This window comes from Anomalospiza imberbis, chromosome 3 (assembly GCF_031753505.1).
Source record: "Anomalospiza imberbis isolate Cuckoo-Finch-1a 21T00152 chromosome 3, ASM3175350v1, whole genome shotgun sequence".
In the NCBI taxonomy this organism is placed as follows: Eukaryota; Metazoa; Chordata; class Aves; order Passeriformes; family Viduidae; genus Anomalospiza; species Anomalospiza imberbis.
In genome coordinates, this window is record NC_089683.1 from 49,331,152 (window position 1) to 49,350,616 (window position 19,465).

At 39.4% G+C, this 19,465-nt stretch overlaps 1 protein-coding gene across 3 annotated transcripts in view; it reads right to left on the reverse strand.

Moving 5' to 3' along the window:
* The window catches only part of ROS1 (ROS proto-oncogene 1, receptor tyrosine kinase), a 68,520-nt gene extending 56,945 nt beyond the window's left edge, over nt 1-11,575 (reverse strand). The window contains exons 1-9 of one of the 3 annotated variants that reach the window (XM_068184320.1): nt 11,247-11,572; nt 9,510-9,563; nt 7,601-7,660; nt 6,899-6,925; nt 4,034-4,094; nt 3,292-3,440; nt 1,993-2,131; nt 1,308-1,509; nt 554-630 (exon numbers count right to left, since the gene is read on the reverse strand). In XM_068184320.1, the coding sequence (XP_068040421.1) occupies nt 554-630; nt 1,308-1,509; nt 1,993-2,131; nt 3,292-3,440; nt 4,034-4,094; nt 6,899-6,925; nt 7,601-7,660; nt 9,510-9,563; nt 11,247-11,369 (892 nt within the window). In that variant the 5' untranslated portion in view covers nt 11,370-11,572. Of the gene's footprint in view, nt 1-553; nt 631-1,307; nt 1,510-1,992; nt 2,132-3,291; nt 3,441-4,033; nt 4,095-6,898; nt 6,926-7,600; nt 7,661-9,509; nt 9,564-11,246 lie in introns of all 3 variants that reach the window. The other 2 variants (XM_068184321.1, XM_068184322.1) reach the window with 2 other exon arrangements.
* Between the last annotated feature and the right edge of the window lie 7,890 nt (nt 11,576-19,465).

Sequence of the window (19,465 nt, forward strand, 5' to 3'; positions counted from 1 at the left end):
TTCAGAGATAGTCTTGAAGTGTTTTCATAAGGCTGAAGCATTTCCAGGTGTTTGACAAATGAATCTTTTCATGAGAAGGGAAGTCTTTTATTTTCTTTCCTAAAAGAATGTTTTGATAACGTTGATTTCACTCTTACTTGTGTTCTATCTCAACATATATCTTTCTCTGACAATTAATTAATAATTCTGCAATTCTTTGAGTAATAGCTATAGTGCATCATTTCCTTCAATATTAATTAGTTGATATAGTAAAACAAATACCTCCATGAAAGAGCAAAAATAAAGTTGGTATGATTTCACATATTTGGCATGAGATAATTGAGAATTTTTGACAAAAGAGTTTCACGTTAAGTGACTGTTCCTATGCTGTGCTGCCTTATCCTGTCCACAGCTGAAGAACAGGACCCTCTCTGATGTGCTATTGACTCCCCAGTGTACAACTCCTTGACATATTCACAGTCTAAACAGTACTTCTGCCAGGAATGTGGCAGGCCAGGGAACACGAGTTTGTCCCCAAGAACAGACAGTGGTAAGGACTCTGCCACTCTTGTACCTTTGGATGCCGGGGTTGTGATGATGGCTTCGGCAGGGGGTCCAGCACCAACCTCATTAACTGCCACAATGCTGAACCTATGATACACCAAAGAGACAGGTTTTGGTTTGCCGGTTTCTTTTGAAAGATTGCCTGAGAAACATTTTATCCAGTAGGGAAGCTGGTGCAGAAGTGCTTGACTTGCAGAAAATGCCCGCTTAAATATTATGTCAGGGAAAATATAGAATAAAAACAAAACCGAAGTTTGAACAGCCCAAAGGCCAAACAACAACAGAATCTTCTAAATTTCCATTCAAAATAAGTTTTCAGACTTAACATAGCAACTCAGCTTCATTTCAAAGGAAGTTCTGTTTTTACCAGTGCAAGCAGAATGCAGATCTCTGCATTTAATAAAAATGAAGACATTTTTCCAAATGCTTACAGGACTAGAGAAGACCACTCTATATTTCTCCTGCTATACTAAAGACCTGCCACACAATCCTAAAAAAATTTAACACAGCAGCTAAGAACATGCAGCCTCCCAGCCCTAGATCCAGTTGTTTTTCCTTCCTCACCATCTGACTTCTGCAAAAGCAGCCAAATTACCTGGGATAACTGTTACCTCCAGGAAGGTGCCCTTGCTTTTGGCAAGGATGTAAGTAAATAGTAAAATTGTGCAGAAGTGGTATTAAGGCATGTTAGGTGCTATCTGGGTAAGAAGTGTGACCTCATACCTTGCCACACTTCAGATACCTGGTATCTTTTCTTTTTGTACCTGTAAGTGGTGTTTGGGAAGGTGGAGTAGAACTGAAAGCTGTGCCCTCTTGAGGCTCTCAGCAATTCATGATTCTCACTGGTCAGGAGCAAGTTATATCCAATAATCAATCCGTTCGGAAAAAGCGGTGGAGACCAACTAACTTCAACAGTGTTTGGACTTGAACTCTGAATGTTTTTAATGACAGGAGCTGTTGCAGGAACTGCAAGACAGAAATGTCTGACTCTGGTACTTGATTAAGACATTAATTGATTTTGATTTTTAAATATATTTTTAGGTTTCACACCAGTTAATTCATTTATACACCAATAAATATTATTAGGGACAGTTAACATTCCAGCAGCATTTCAGCTTTTTTTTTTAATGCTCAGGAAAACAGGACTGTGTTTCAATAAAATACATGCATAATTATGTACAAGAGTATCCCATGTGCCCTCACGATTTTGTCCATGTACTTTTCTGTGCTTGCTTTTGAAACCAAGAGCAGGGAGAATCCCTAAATCCTCTAGGTCAAACAAAAAGAACCTATAGTTTTTTTAGTTTGGTCTTCTGCAGCTCCCCAAGAGATGACATACACGTGGTTCTAAAGATTAGGCACCAAAGTTTTCTGCCAAAGAAACAACATTGAAACTCAAATGATTCTGTTAAGGTCCTGAAAGATGGAATTAATAGTGCAATTCATTACCTCCAAAAGCACGTGTCCGGTAGCTGGGGCTAGGTGGAGAATGAAGCTGCAGCTGAGACGTAATGATCCAGACTACTTGAAACATGTATTCTGTGAAGGCCTGAAGGTCTTTGACAGTAAATGAAGTTTCAGATACTACCTAGATAAATGCACAAACAAAACTGGGCTTTTCCTTCCTCCAGCTGCAGCTACCATGTAGGATGTTATGACGGCAAAAGAGGTCTCATACAACAATATACATATTTCAGAACAAAAAAGGGCAGCATCCTAAGTTTAATTAAGAGCAAATTCTGAAAATTATTTTCAGCATAGACATTGATTTTCCATCTCTTCAGAACATTTTCTCTTCTCTTTCCTCAGAACATGGCACCAAATCTCAATAATGAGCAGGTGGATCAAAGGATTGATGCAATGTAATAGTAAATTTTAAGAAAAAAAGTACAAAAAAAAGCTGAAATAGTAGCATATTGCAAGCAATGTATTTGAAACATATACCACAGGTTTCAGATACAAAAGATCCTAGTTACACTGAAATATTTATTGTCTGAAGTAATTGCTCCCTATTATTTCATCAATGATTCATTCAGAATAACTTCCTGCTTAGCAAATTATCTTTACCTTTGATTTGTGGCACCAACTTGTCATGCCCTGTAAATTGGTCCAATAGAGATGATGGCAAGATAACAAGTGTACAGCTGACGCAAAAGAACAAATTATGAGAATAACTCTACTGAGTTAGAACAAAGGTCTTTCTCGCCAAGTATTGTGCTTTGACAAGAACCAAAAAAAAATTCTCTAGGGGAAGGTATTTAAAAAAAAAAAAAGAGAAGAAACCCTAGAGCCATACTTCTCCTGAATATTCTCACTGGCATTTCACAAGCATGACTCAACATGAAACAATGGGAATATTTGCATTTATAAAACTCAATTTTTTCCTCTGCTAATTTTTCCAGTAACTTTTTAAACCCTATTTAGTAATTTTAGCAATTTTAATATTCAGGAGTTTAAATTTAGCAATTTAACATCCACACGTGCCAGGAAATAGCTGAACATTTTAAATACCCATTCAGTGAGGAAATACATCTTGTTAGTTTTGAACGTGCTACCTGCTAGTTTCCATCAAGGTCCCTAGTTCCTATACTGGAGGAAATGGGGAATAATCCCCAGCTTCTCAGCTTTCCCATGCCACTTATGATTTTGAAAATCTTTTTTGAGTGCCTAACATATTATCCAATATCTTTCTTAATTAAAAAAAAAAAAAAGAAAAAAAAAAAGGAAAAAGGAGGTTTCCTCCCTTACCTCTGTGTACCTCCAGTCACCAGGGAGCTTGTTGAACTTCCACTGGATAACATATTTCACCCCAGAGATGTTAGCTCCCTTCCACCCTAATGTGACACTGTGGTTTCCAATGACACATGCAAATGGTGCACTAGGTTTGTTCAGATAGCCTGAGGGAAAAATACAATATAACAGTAAGAAAAAATCTTTCATGGCAATCCCTGCATCTCAAAGGTAAAAAACTTTTGCCTCACACACCTAAAAGCTGCGAAGCCCATAAAAACACATAAAAGAATATATTGAAAATGTTGCTGAGTAACTCATATGGCATTTTAAAGACAGTTTGATAAGTCAGATAGAAATGGGCCAGGTTCAATGGGAGCAATTGTGACTACTACCCCATATTTGTATAAGTGCTTTTTTAGTTACAGCTACTCAGTACAATTTTTCTGAGTAGAAATATAGAGAAGGCAAGAGAGACTTCTGAAAATATTTTCCAGGGGACTATTTCAATAGCACTGTATTGGCCCAAGGTATCATCTTAAACAGTTGAGACTGGGTTCAAAAAGTCTAATGTCCATGAAAGGGAGGGAAAAATGTTTTACTCCAATACTCAGTATATTTATTAAAAGAAAAGAATGGTAGTTTTCTGATTAATGAAAATACTCAAGACATTCCTATTCTTTAAATAAATCCAGATCATAGAACAAGACTATGAATTTATCAGACTGTCAATTGGAAACAGGACTCTATTCAGACTTACTTAGTGCTTCAACTCCATAAGCATCCTCTGCACAGCTACAGCCAAACTTACAGGAAATTGTCTGTGTAGGGCACAGAACTCACTGGTTAGCTTTGTGTAAAGGCAAACTTCCTTCCAGAATAATGCAGACACATTTTAAATACATACAAGTTCTGTGGACATTTTGAATATACACAAACCCTGTGGAAATAATTACATTAAATCTAAAAAATAGCACAACCATGAACTCACTCCAAAGATTTTCTTGAGAGCCTTTTCATCAGTTCACTGGGCCCCGAATTAAAGGTTTTCTCCTTACACACTGTCCCTTTGTGGAAAGCATGGACATGGGGCTACATTACAGTTGGAAATAGACTTCAGTGATGACCATGGAGTTAGGAATACAAGGTTTTTGACTAGTTACTAATATATTCCACATGTTGCATTTCACCCTTTCCTGCTTCATGTATTCCCTATGAATGAGGCACATTCTTACAATGTACTTCCAGTGAATTTTCAAAATAGCTGAAATTGGCAATTTTTTAGAGCAGCCATGTCCAGTTCACACTTCCTTTTCAGCAGCTACTCCTTCTTTTACAGTTGTGCCTACAAGCTGCAAACATAACAAATACCCCAGGGCAGTGAGCTCCACATTGACATCCTAAGAACAGAAAATTCCTGAGTTTTCAGTTTGGGTGGGGAAGATAAATATAGTGTTTATATATCTTTATAGTGTTTAAATATCTTTAACCTACTTTTTATGTAGAGAACTTAAGAAGAAGTAGAAACATGTTCTAGGTGGGTCTCAGTAGCTTTAAAATTACATGCAAGACTGAGTCTCCTGGAAATCCAAACCTTTTGAGAAGTGGTGATTTGAGCTTTTCTAGGCAGGAAGTTTATTTGGGCTTTATTTCTGCAAGTTCATTCAGCCTTTAAAATCTTGAAGCTTGCTCCATACAGCAGCAACCTTTCAAGTGATAATCAACCTTCAGATCATTTATAAGCAATTCATTATGGCAAGCGAGGGAAGTTTTTTAATTGCTCTTCCTAGGATTTGAGGAAACACACTTCCAGTACACTATGGAAACTGATAAGACAAGTTGTTTCAGACAACACAGTTGCAACCAAGACAGATTTGAAAACTTGCTTAGCTGTATATTCCTATATACATTATGTCACATCTAGACATTCAGCGCCAAGTGCAACCACTTATCATTTTTTCCAATATTTTCATATTCAAAGAAATAAAATAATTCCATGTAAATTATCAAATTATCATCACTGTTAGCAGGTGAAAATTCAGGTATTAGTAGTTATCTAGTGTACACTGGAGCTTTAATTTATGACTAATTTTTTTTAAGGGGTAGTGTCCCCAGATTACATGCTGATTCATAGTGCCTTCTGCCTCATTGAACACAGGTATTTCTGAACATTTGTTATTTGTTGTGTTATTCTTTCTTTTGATTTTTGTCTGAACCTGAACCATGAATCCAATTTTTGCTTGAGGTAAGAGGATTGCTAAGGCTCCTAACTTTAAATTTTGAGAGAAATTTGCCAGATGCTCTACTTGAGAACAATAAATCCTCATATTTTCTCCATACATCAGCAATGTTCTTATATAAAGCCACAGCCTTATGTCTTTTCTTATGACTGTTCCCATGAAATTCAGTGGCAATCCCCTGTTCCTAGGTGGAAGGAGAAATGCTACCAGATTTCAGTCCCAAGGCATATTCAGACAACAGAACTGAGCTAATGCCAAAGAAAAGTCCCACTCTTACTCCCACTCCTTTGCTCTACAGGCTGCAATGACTTGATCCTCTGGATGCAGTGACACAGTTCATGCCTGACATGTGGGTAGTCAAGTCAGTCAGCTGATCCAGTGGAAAGATAATCCCAAAAAAGCCCTTGCAGAGTCAGCACATTTAAGTGGCATATTGTGTGACCAGACAGGCAAAAAAAAACCAACACAAAAGCAACAAAACCCCCACACTCATTTTATGTTTCTACAAAAGTAATTTGGTTACTTCTTGGACTGTTCCTACACTCCAAAACCCCCATTTAGTGCATTACTAAACCTTTGTCATCATCACAATTGGATAGACTAAAAGCTATTAAAAAAAAAATCTTTTCAATCAAATTTCCAGGTTGCCAACAGGTTTGTATTCTACTCGTGACTCTCTCCAGCTTCTCCACCACTGCCTTGAAATGTGTTGCTTCCATCTGGGATCAGACTTCATCCTGAGGTCTCCACAGTGCCAAACACAATCTCTCAATCATCTCATCCCCATCCTATCCTACCCTATCCTACACTCTACGTTCATGCTGAAAACGCCCATCTCTTTACCAGCACTTTGTTTACCCATACTCATCACTGTGAACACCAGTTCATCCACAGCACTCCTCACTTGAGGTCTCTTTTGAAGGGGCCACATGTTGCCCCTTACTGAATTGCATTTTGTTTCATTTAGGCTCTATCCAGGCACGAGTTTTGCCTTCTAGCTCCTACTCTTTGTTTCCACTTCTTGCCAAGCTGGTATCATACCAGCCATAACAAGCATTCTCTCTGGATAGTCTTTGATGGAATTAATGAAAAACTGGATAAACAACACTCTTGTGAGAGTGTAGAACATGATTTTCGTAATACTGAGATTAGTCTGCTTTCTTTACAGCAATGTTCTTTGTCACACAGCAGTTTTTAATGCAAACCTATCCTTGGTCACCATGCTGAAAAGCTACATAACTCATTCTTCAGCTTTAGGGAGTACAAAACAATTACACCTGAATTGATAAGTTTGTGTATCTACATTGTATTTCTTAGCACCATGTGGACATAGCAATCACTGAAATAGTGATTTTTTTGTACTCCTCTGATGGCATTTAACTTACCTCACATGCTCTAGTGTATGTCTCATTCTGCCAAGAAACAAATTAATAAAATGTGGGGTTAGCATAAATATAATCACAGAGTATTTCAAATAGATAATACCAATTTATTAGAATTTTTTACAGTGAAAGTACATTACAAAACCTTATCACTGGCAAATAATGAAAGAAGGAAAGCCCACACTTGAAAAACAGAAAGTCAACATTAGAGTGATGCTAAGGTTGAAAAAGATTCAGGTGTTCAAGAGATGCAGAAAGATTAGAAGTTTAAAAGCTATCATGGCCGTTTTCCCAGACCAATGCTAGTTCTCAGCCACCTGGTTTAGTAAAAACAAGAAATCAATCTACTGAAGGCCATGTGCTTCATTTACATCTGCATGCAACTCTGAAACAGCCCCAGCAGAGTAAAATCCTGAAAAGCACTAGTGCATCCTCACTGTCTAAAAATCTGTGTTGAGCTTAATGAACTGGAAAATACATATATTCTGACAAACTCAATGAAAACTTTTGATATTAGAGGCAACTTGAATAACAAGAATTAATAGTTTTCCAGAACAGAATTTATAAGGGAGAGAGAAAAAATGTAGACATTACATCTTTTCATAGAAACACTGCTCCGATTGGAGTTTGAATGTCTGCCATTGGATACAATACTTGACAGGCTGGAAACAAGTGCTATAGAACCAAAGCTCAGGTAATACTCACACATTTCAGTGGACAGTCGGTTTGCACAGTTGCATTCCAAAACTGACATCCCTGTGTACACTGCAAAGACAGAGGATGGCTTTAAAAATTACTTTGAAAGCAGAATTCCAAAGGCAAGGATTACTCCAGGACTAGTGATACATCAAAGGTACATATGGGTATTATAAGTACTCAGATCCTACAGTAAGAGAGTTATGTTGTGTAGTGCCCTTCTCCATTTAAAACCAAATGCAAAGTAAAACAAATTCAGTCTTGTTCTGGGAATGAGTTTACTCAGCCAGCTATGATGTGGCAAGCACTCCCACCATCCCAGCTTTGTTTTACCACTTGCTCTCTGTGCAGAAGCAGCAGATATGCATTGTGCAGGACAGCAAAGCACAGAGGAAAGCTGTTCAGCACAAGTCCTCCCATATGTGCTTGCCAATAGGCATTGGCTTTAAAACTATGAGTTTTCAGAGAAGTATTAAATATTGTGTGATTCAGTTTTGATGTTGGACCTCTCTTGTTTATGCTGTCCCATCTACTTCTTAGTGATTGTGCTGGTTTTTCTTTTTAAAGAGAAGCTGGGACAACTTTAGAAGCAGAAGACTGAGTGTTGCAAAGCCTCATGAAAAATATAGTCAAAACTTGATAACACTGAGCAAAGATACTCAGTAACTTAAACAGGCGAGTCAACCTTGCTACGTATTGTCATGACAACAAAGACTTTTATGGTCCCAGCATCATAAATGGCCCAGCGTCACTAGATACCAGGTGCTGAGTGGCTGCTTGCCACTAGTCTGTGGCAAATTCTCCACCACTCTTCAGTGAATATGTATAATCACTGATACTGAAATTGGCAGGAAAAAAACTTTCTAACACAATCAGAGCCATTAGAAAGCAGGCATTATTTATCTGTACAGGACACACAGAAGGACACCTCCTTATTTCTGTGTGTTTTGTGAGACTTTACAACAAAGTATTTATCTACTGTAATCATACCTATAAATTGTGTTTCTTATCGAATACATAAACATCACTTTCCTAGAACTAATTTCCATGTATCTGCCTCCTACTGAAAGTCCTGTTATGGTCCTGAAGGGTTTATCAAGCGGGGTCTCTGGTGGACATATTTACTGACTACTTCAATATTAAAGGTGACTTTTCCTTGAACTTTTTCTTTGGGCATGGGCTGCTGGTTCTTGTTACATAATTTGCAAAAACCCCACTGTAGTCCTCTTTATCTGTTTCTCCTCTGGTTCCAACCATTCTTATCATCCTGCATGCATACCTTTACATACTTTTATCTTTTTTTTGCCAGTAAGTCTTTAAGCTCTATTCAGCAGCCTATTCAGGGGAGTTGAAAACTTTTATTCTCTGTGTTATTTATCACCACCAGCTTGAATTGCATTTGCAATCTGAACTAGGAAATCAGCTAAAGTCCTCCAAGAATGCTCCTATGAAAAGCTCAGGTTAAGACCCCATGACAGACACAACCATTTGAAGTCCTAGAGAACTCTAAATGTTCAACAATTATAAGTTTTCTTACACTGAATCACTGAGAAAACTAAATAAACTACTTAACTATACAGAGGAAACTGAATAAGACAGTCTTAATGATTTTCATGTTGGAGGCAGCACTAGTTTTGACTCATTGTCTCAAAAATGAGAGGTTGTGCACTTTGTAGATCACAAATGTGAACATAACTCACAGCAGAGTTCATCACCCTTTACACATTTTCTTTAAATAAAAAATATAGCCATGTCTCTAATAATTTGGACCAAATCTATCCACTCAACTTACTGACATGCTAGACAGGCAACTGTGCACATTTTCATGAATTCTTTTAAAATATGATCATTGTACCCATTGTATTCAAATAGCAGGAACATAAAATATCAGTAATTAACAAAGTAAGCCATTACTCACTGCTCCAGTGATGTCACTAACATTGCAAAGGTTAGTAATTCCAAGTTCTTCTTCCTGTAGGAAAACATATCATTTTTTAAAAGACTTAAAATATTTCCCCAAAATTATTTGATTAAAACACACTAAGTCATTGGCTTCTTGTAAACCAAATTTTCTTTGGCTGATGTTTCCTCATCTGGAGAAATTTATTGTTGATAAGTAGCTTCTCACTTGATTTCCAAGATACCTTCAAACAAAGACATTGGCAGAATCAGTTAGTGTTAGTCAATCTGAGGTAGGAATTTGGCTCTTACTTTCCCATTCTGGTTCACTGAGTCAATAACAAATGCTCCACAAATATGCTGGGCTTAAATGACAAAGCCAAGTGGCTTTGACCTCCTGGGAGCGGAAAGACCTTCCTTCAAGCTAAACACCTTTGTCTGGCCACCTTTTGAAGGAGTTTTACGCAGCCATATGGTGATCGCCACCACCCTTCCTCTCCTGCCAAAAGTGCTCTCCAGCAAATGTGCCTGCTTTTTCCCATCATTCAAAGTGTAAAAAACCTATCACTGTCACTAAAGTGCAAATGATTTGAGACAACCTTAGAGAAGCTGAAGAGCAGATCATAAATTTTTGACTTGAAACCAGGTAAGAGCAGTCTTAATAAAACAATTCTCAGGAAGAAATTTTCAGCCACTTGGTACACCATGACAATAATGAGAATCAAAGCTGTCACCAAAAAAAAAAAAAAAAATCGAACACAACAAGTAGACCAAAGGAGAAAAATAAAATTTACAACTCTCAGACTCAGAGATCATATTTTTCACACCGGAATCAATACATTCACTGAACATAAATGTGATTTTCCTGTCTTTCAAAGCTGAAAGGAAGAGCAGCTTATTTCTTATTCTGAATTAATTTTAACTCAAATCAAAGGATCCCCATTAAAGTTATCATTGCATGATAGGCTTCCATCAGGGAAAGCAATTAACTCTTTGACTGGTTCAAGAGCTCCAAATAGTTTTAAAAGAACTGTCAGGGAATTGTATGAAATAAAATAGAGTAGGTGATAGTTCTCTGCAGCAGGTTTCCACAATTAGCACCAAGGCACAAAATGTCTTTTTTACAAAGCAAAGATACACAGTGCTCTAAAACACATACACATGTTTCTGGCAAATAGAAGCAAGGAGGCAACCCTGAAGGCAGAATAATTGTTTAGATTTCAGAGATTTTGCTTATCTCTGTCTTGAATTCATAGAATGTGTTTCACACTATTCCAAGGAATATTAAGAAAGTATAAAACTAAGGATCTGACAGCTAATTTTAATACTTACAGAATTACCCACAATTTAAACCAGGTAACTTAAATATTAGGCTGCAAGTAGGTACAGGATAGCTGTGTGTGTCACAGAAGGAAAATTTCTTGTGACTTTACAGCTTTCCTCGATTATATAACAAAAGCCCTGGACTAGACTGAAATGAATGAGTAAAGTGAATAAACTGAAAGAATATAAGTTTATCTTCCCCACCCTCCAGGGTTTTTAGCATTTATAGTAATTGCATGCAGTCAGAGTAGTGGGATTTGTTCCTTACCAGATTCCACAAATTCAAATGTTAAACATTAATTCTCAAACTCTGCTCTTAATAAAACACATTCTTTAGAGAAATTTTGAAAACATTGATATGCAATATGAAGTTATTATAGTGCTAACAACAATCTGCATTTCAAAAGATTAGGTACAAGTTTTGAAAACTTACCAGGTTACTTGTACATAAGTTTTGACAGTTCCTTGAGAAAACACAGTACACTGCAGAAATCCATAGGCAGCAAAAAGCAACAAGCCTTTTTAGCGGGAAAACCCACAAGCAATCGTTCTTCATAACTTAAAAAATTTAATCTGGTAGTCTGCCTCTTCCCTTGACTCAGCCATACAAACTTTTAGTTTAGGTGATGGAGATACAACTGTGAAATTTCTGCATGTCAGATCATTAAAATATTTTCTGAATCCTTGTTTACACTCTGCTCCTTCAACAACTTCTCAGCTTCCTGGAGCACTTGTCTTGAAGTTACACAACCTCTATTTCATAGTCTCTTATTAAGCCACTGAAACAAAAGAGTTGACAAATGAAAGTCAGTGTATCAACTTACACAAATATCATAAACGTAAAAAGGAAACTAAGTGCAATGCTTTTAATCAGGTGCTCCAAGCCACACGGAAACAAGGAAACAGTGGGAAAAAAACAGCCTAATGTTAATTTTGACTAGATTAAGCCATTTCTAAATATTTGCACGTGGATGCAACTAAGAAAATTTGTTGGTGATGATGAAAAACTTTGTTAGAATACCATTGGTCATATCAGACATGGCAATAATTTTAATTAATTCTTTATTTGAATGACTGTTTCCAAATGTTCTATTTCCGCATTAAAATACCATGCAGAACAGACCCGTGTCTGCCTTCAGATGCAATCTAGACACAAACTAACTAGAGCCAATTTGCTAGGGATTCACTAGATGAGGAGGCACAATTGTACAAGTAAATTTGCATCCATATCATGGAAGAAAAATGAAGCTGATAGATAAATCGTGTGTCTGATTTAAAGAGTGGTCAAAAGTCTTACATAAAGTTGAAGACTCACGTTAAAGAGGTCCGTGGAAAGTCAAGCCTTAAGCTTGACTTTGACACATCCAGGCTGTGGTCTGTGGTACATCTGTGGTGTACCAGTAGAGATATCCACAGAGTAATTCCCCAGTAGAAGATCGATTCAGCTTACACACACACACACATATATATATACAAATGCTATGTCATTTTGTGCATTTGTGTTACTCATTACAAATCAAAGGTGCTACTTTATAAATAATATAGAATTTTGATGACCAGTTGAGGCTGGCACATCCTGTCATTGCTGCTTAGAAAGGGTACCTGCTTCTCCACCATACCTTTCCAAGCCCCATTCACTTGCCATGGAAACATTTCTACAGTCATGCAATAAAACAGTCTGAGAAACTGGTTAACACTAACCCAGCAACAGCAGAAGTTAATTGTTTGACATTAACCTGACACTGTTTTTTTCTGGCTCAGGCTCTAGTAGAATCCCTTGTGCTGTTCTGTCCATGCATTGAAAGGAGTAAATGCACTAAGGCAGGAGGAAAGGGAGAGGAGGAAAGCCAGGCTGGAGACAGACAGTGAAAATTGGGAAGAATGTGGCTCAATGTGGTGCAAGGAAGGAAAGGGTTTTAGGACCAGGTTCCTCCCTTTTCTTCCAGTTCCCCTGAGAAGCATTGAGGGGTTTCCTTGTGCATTATCTCAGTCTCCTCACCACTACTCTAGGGAGCTTCCAGATGAGAGTAAGGCTCATCTAGGGTGAGATTTGCTTTCAGCTAAGGGCTTTCAGCTACACAGGTGTGGGGGAATTACCACCCAATTTGCTTGTCACTTCTCCACTCCAGAAGGATGCTGCCCCCACTCCAGCCCATGAGAAAAGCTGCTCAAGAAGGAGCTCCTTAGATCCAGCCAAAATAAGCCAGTTTAGTCTGACTGCTTAAATAAAGGTCTCTGCTAATCCAGCTCATCTTGGCTGAAGAAGTTTCATCAGAGCTTACGTGACCAGCAACACTGAACAGGAAGCTGATGACAGACAGATGGACGCTGCAATTTCTTCCTGAAGCAAAGAACTTTGGCTTTGGATAGTTAGGAGATTTAGGACCTTCAGGATTTGGTCTCCAGGACTTTTAGGTCTATACTAGTAAATTCAATGTACCCACATCAGTACCCTAGCAAGTGGCATGGGACAACCCACATCCACACTTTAAAAATCTCTCATAATCCAAGAGAAGATAGACACAGCTGAAATACCTATGGGCAATGGCCATAGGTATGAGATTTACTATATCCCAAACTGTTCCCAGATATTATTTGTGCTAGTGCTGATGTGGATTATAATCAGACAGAGAGTTCAACAATTGATCTATGTGGTCACTCAGGATTAAGAATACTGACTGGCATGGATTTAAATTACTAACTTAGATGCAGTGCAGGTAAAAAAATATGCCTAAATTCAAACTTTAAAAAAAAAAATTTAATGGCATTTAAGTAGTCAATTTTTTTTTTAATGTTTTGGGTTTTTTTTAAAAAACTGATTGTTAGGATGTCTAGCATGTTTTTTCAGGATGTATAGGGAGAAGAACTGGGAGAAAAGAAAGACAGAATCATAGAATCAATATAGTTGGAAAAGCTGGACTCACTGAGTCCAGTCTTTGACTGCACACCACCATGCCAAGTAAACCATAGCACTAAATGCCATGTCCACTGGTTTCCTGAATGCTTCCAGGGACAGTGACTCCACCAGGTTAAGAACCAGGTTAACTCCTGATGAGGAATATAATCAAGGTGCATCTTAGTCTGAAGAAAAAGTCCACAGCACCGTAACAATAACAGAACCGTATTTGGCTTTTCGGACAAGGAAATTTGGTTACTATCAAATGCACATAACGAACCCTTTGTAACTGGAAAGCTTGGCTGTTACTGATGAGGATAATTCCTGTCAGTGAGTATTTGTACACTCATATATGGGTAGTACACACATGCCTTGCACAAATTGGCTCTAACCATGGCAGTTAGTTAATAAAATAGTAATATTAAAGACACTATTCAAACGAACTACCCAAATGGCGCAGAAATTTTTCTTAAACTTCCAACACTGTTTTCCACCAGGTGTCACTGTAACATTCCATAAACCACGACTTTCAAAGAAAAAAAAGCACTGAAATAGCTCCTTTCTTGTTTACCTTCCTTTGAACACATTGGGAGAACAAACAGTAACAACCACACGAGTCTTTAGGTTTTTAACCTGAATTTCAGGAATTCTACAAGAAGAGAGCACTTATGGGCTTTAGAAGCCAAACTTTAAAAGGACCGTTTGCAATATCTGTAAACAACAAAGCATTACATGTAATTTTTAAGTACATCACTTCTATTACACTGCATCCTAACATGGAACTAGGGATCCAAACTTTGTGAGATATCATTAATAAACCTAGTCCTTTATATTATAGATCTCCTTACAGAATATAATTTCTTTTATCTCAAAGAGCAGCACAAGGAAGATGTGTTTGCAGACCAGCACATCTGCAAGGGAGAAGACTGAGAATTAAGAGAAAAATAGACAAAAGAAAACTTGATCACAATTCCCTACCTGGACAGAAGTACATATCAGAGCTCTTTACAAACTATGGATTCACCTTTCAAGTTCTTTTGAGTCTCTTGTAAGAAAAATAGAACTATGTACAGACAAATGGTCAGCCCTGATAGCAATGAGTAAGGATTATCGTACCTTGAGGAGAAACATGTACATTATTACTGCCAGTAAAGTGAGTAACTAACACCTTCTTTATACCTGAAATTATCATGATCCATAAAAACAAATCTTTCCTGTACAAGAACATGCAAAAGACTGTGCATATGTACACATGAATGGTATAAAATAAGCAGACCAAGGATTGAAGACACAGAGCTTTAGTGCTTTGCTGCACTTACAGTAGAAGATTAAAATTATTGGCTCAAGGTGGGTTAGCAGCCTCCTCTACCATTCACCCCAGTGCACAGCCACAGGCTGTTGCACATACAGCCAGAAAGATCAGCTGGGAAACACATTCTGGGCTGCCAAAAGGTTACAGCCCAACACATTAACATAAACTGATGGCAACTTCAACTTATTTTAATAGTACAGGACAAAAGCTCTCAAATGGTCAGCTCCCAGCTGATCCAGACCTGGAGTTGTGCCATCATTCCTGCCCTTGTGACAGCAACCTCCATCACAAAGTTTGGCCAAAAAACTCAACGTAATACCCACTCCAACAATCTAATTTTAATCTCCTCCCACGTTTGAATCAGGCATCTAAAATCTCATCAAATGAAACAATTGTCTATGTGCTGCCGCTTAAACACATCTGTGCACAGTTCCACAAAACAGCAGCACACAGCAGGAATCAGCAGGACAACAAAAACTGAACACGGGATGGCTGAGGAGGCAGGCAGGGGGACACCCAAAGCCCACAGTTTGTGCTTACACTGGGCTGTTTGTGTCCAGTCACACAGCACTAAAAATTCCTTGAAGATAGACCACCGTACATGAGTCCTATCTTGATGGGAAGGAAAGTGGGGAACGGTGAGAAAGGAGAGACTGTCAATCCCTCAACCAGCCTACAGGGCAGAGCAATGAAAAGGAAAATCTCAGCTTTTACTTATCAGTTTCTACCTTCTTTGTTTTGGGGAGGTCATCTTGAAAAAATACTCTGATGGGAAGTACTCACTAAGTGATGATGGATTTTCACTCTTTTCCAAAGATCATAGATTATTCTCATTTTCCCTCCAGCAATGGGCCCCCATTAGATTTTGAATTTCTTAGTAAAGTAAGTGAACAAGGACCCTTAGGGCAAAAATCTTCCCTCCACTGCCCTGGCCTCCCTCCTTCCCCTTTTATTTGTTAGTGCAACTGCTAAGACATCTGTTTGTCTGGCAATAGCAGCCAGTCGGTCAGGGAGTGCTGTGCACAAACAGAGGGAAGGCCATACAAGAGAAACCCCCTGGAGTCTGGCTCAAGATTTATATCTATCTCTGCAGATTAGAAAAGTGGGGTTGGAAAGGGGGGGAGAAACAGACTGTTAAACTGGATCAAATTGGAAAGACAGTCATGCATGAGATCCTTAGCTAAACCAGTCAGGAGACAGGGATTTGCTTCTATTGATCTGCAGTAATGATGACTGGAGAAATGTCTCATTAAACAAAGCACAATGATGGATTTCAGACTAGGCAAATTTGAGCCGTAGAGATTAACAGGAAGAGATGTAAAAGCTAGGTCAGTATAGAAAAGATAAGGAATGCTAAAGATAACATGGATTTATAAATACTTTGCTAAAAATTCAAATCTAAAAGAAAAATAATATATTAGGGCTTATTAAACTAAATTCGTGTGTTCATCATACACAACATTAGGAGAGACAGTGACCACACAGCAACAATAAAAACCTTGCTGTGAAGTAGGTAAAGCTTGCACTTCTTTTTTTTTTATTGCTTTAAAGAGGGTGAGTTGGCAAAGTATTTGCAAAGCTATTTAGTGATTTGTTCAACTGTGTTATCTATTGGTTATCTCCTGATTATTACTAATCAAATATGCTGTCTGAAATTTGAAGAAAACTAAATTTCAACGTACACAAGTAGCAGGTAGTACAACAGTGTGAGTGTAAAATGGCCTGATGCAGGATGTCTGAAGAGGATTGCATGAAAAAGATGTGCAAAGGGTTCTAGAGGGAAACAGAAGGAAAGAAGATTGCATACCACAGAGGGAGTGACTTATCGCTCTGAGCATGAAGATCAGTGTGTAAGAAGATATAAAATCAAGATTAGGAGAAAAAGACAAAAGGTGCAGAAGCAGTAGTGCAGATTACACCATCTTCAATCTTTGTAAAGATCTTCAGAATAGTCAGGTGTTCAGTTTGCATAAACATCTCCCATAAAAGTCTCTACCTCTAACATCTCCTGGTTTCCATGGCATTCCCAAATACCTGAACATCTTATCTCCCAGGAGTTCCACAAAAAGAAATTGCTTATCCAGCAATCTAGGAGAGAGCCCATCTGCCTTGAGTTCCTTACAGATTGAGAAGCAACTGTGCCCATTATGGAGACAGGAATTAACTGAAACTGGATTTGACCATTTCAATCACCAGCCTGAGAAAGTGTGTTGCTGGACTCTTACTTGGATGCACTGCTCACTAACCTTTTGGTAGGTATCTCGAGTCCCAGTCCTTTTCCCCCCATAAATTCCCACCCTCCTCTTCTTGACTGAGCAGTACCCCTGGGTACTGACACTGGTGCACAGGAACAAGCAGATCCTTCTCCACACAAGCAAGAGCAAAACTCCTCACAGTAGGGAGAAAAAAATTAAGGATGCTCTCCAAAACACAGGCTTGTTGGAGATATATCTAATCTCTTGTTTTCTGAGGGAGTGGGAAACATTCCCTGGAAAGACCATAATTAGCTGGGATCTACCATCAGGAGAAATCCTGAGGATGGTAATCCAGCACATTGTTTCCACCTGCAATAACAGCTAAAAAGGTAAATGCTATGGGCAAGACAACACTTTCTCTTAACTTGCTAACATTCACCAACACCACAGGCAGCCCAGTCAACTTCAGGCTTTATCCTCCAAGGGTTTTAAACCCCTCTGGAACACCAACAGCTGCCATGACTTTAGACATGTCTTCTCCTTGCCCTTTTGGGTGCAGGGGAAGGCCTGAGCAGAGCTCCATAGCCCCCAGAGATCAACCTGATGAGGGCCAGCCCTGCTCCTCCATTGTGAGCCCAATCCCCTGTTATGGGGAACATGGGGCTTGTTCCATTCCCCAAACACAGGTCCCTAGTGACACCCCTCCCTGTAGCAGGGAGCCTCAGACGTTCACCCAGGACTAGCAGGGTTTAGGTACCATGGTAGGGGGTTCCCAGGACAGAGCCCATCCCACCCCCAGCCAAGAGCAGGGCAGCCAGCACCATCATCAGGCACCTTCCTGGGGACAGAGAGGCCACGGTTGGGATGTGGGCCCAGGGCTGGAGAGTGGCCCTGATGTTGCACCACTGGGGCAGGGGCTGATGGCTTCAGGGGCTGGCATGGGGCCCCAGTCCCTGGGTGGATGGGGGAGCCCAGCGCAGCTGGGCAGAGCCAGCCCATCCCAGGTGTGCCCTCAGAGCCTGGCTGGCAGGTGTCGCCCCGAGCAAGGGAACCCCAGCCCTTCTGGACCAGTAGCTGAGGGATCATCCAAGAATCTCAAAAGGCCACTGATTTGAGTCTGCCAACTCCATTGACTGCAGCAGCAGTCACTCAAATTTAGATGTATTGATTTTAAATTAATTGCAATGCTTTTAAACAGTCTGAGTATTATCTGCCCACAGTTGTATGTGCTGACCCTCGAGCTGGCACAGACATGCTGTCAGAATCACAGCAAGATGGTGGTTTGGGTGTTAAACCAGCTTTTTTATTTTCTTTTGCTGAGGAAATTTCCTTCAGGGTGAGGGAAGTTTCCCTCCCCAGGAAGTTTTCTTTACTGAGAAGCCAAGCAGATGCCAGAGCAAGGAGGGGACAGGCACGCAGAGCTACACCCGCACACTGCCAGTGAGGGTGCGTCCAGATGCCGAGAGGATTTATCGCCTGTGAAGGGCATCACCCCAGGCATTCCCTGTCATGGTCCCAGACCTGCTCTGTTCTGCTTTGCTGTGCTTTCCTTTCCTGCCCTGCCCGAGCAGTGCGGTCCCTCCCTCCCCCTTACACCAGCTCTGGCGCTGTTTGATCCTCTACTGAGCTAATTCAGGTCCCCAGCACAGCGGAAAGCCAGTCCCCTTGTTGTCAAGAAAACATTCTGCTACCTCAGCAAATTGAATTAGCTCAACACAACATCAGGTGAGCTCCAGGAAGAGGGGAAGTAAGGCAAGGAAAGGAACCCTTTGACCCAGTTGGTTTGAGCCTTCACTCTAACAGCTGCTATTGTTAACTTGTTAACTAAATTTAGGTCTGATACATCATTGTCCCTTAATAGAGGGAAGCCTGGGGAGCAGGACCTGCTGCTCAGGACATGTATGAATGTGATCTTGCACAACAGAGCAGTGACCTCTCTCTGCGCTATGATAACACAAATAGTAAGAGGTGGCCTTTAATTGTGAGTGCATCTGGACTCCAAAAAGATTTGCAGAACAATTACATGCTTAGGCTGTAATGACAAACACTACCTCAATGTAAAGCAGGCTAAGACAGGAGAAACATTAAACATGGGATGATATGAATATAGGGTCATATGTTTATACGCTAAAGATCTAAATTGGTTTATGAAAAGTACATTATTTTTCCAGTATTACTTACAGGCACAAACACAATTATATGCCTTTTCTAAGGCTGAAAGGACTCATAGGAGCTCAAAGAAGAAAGGG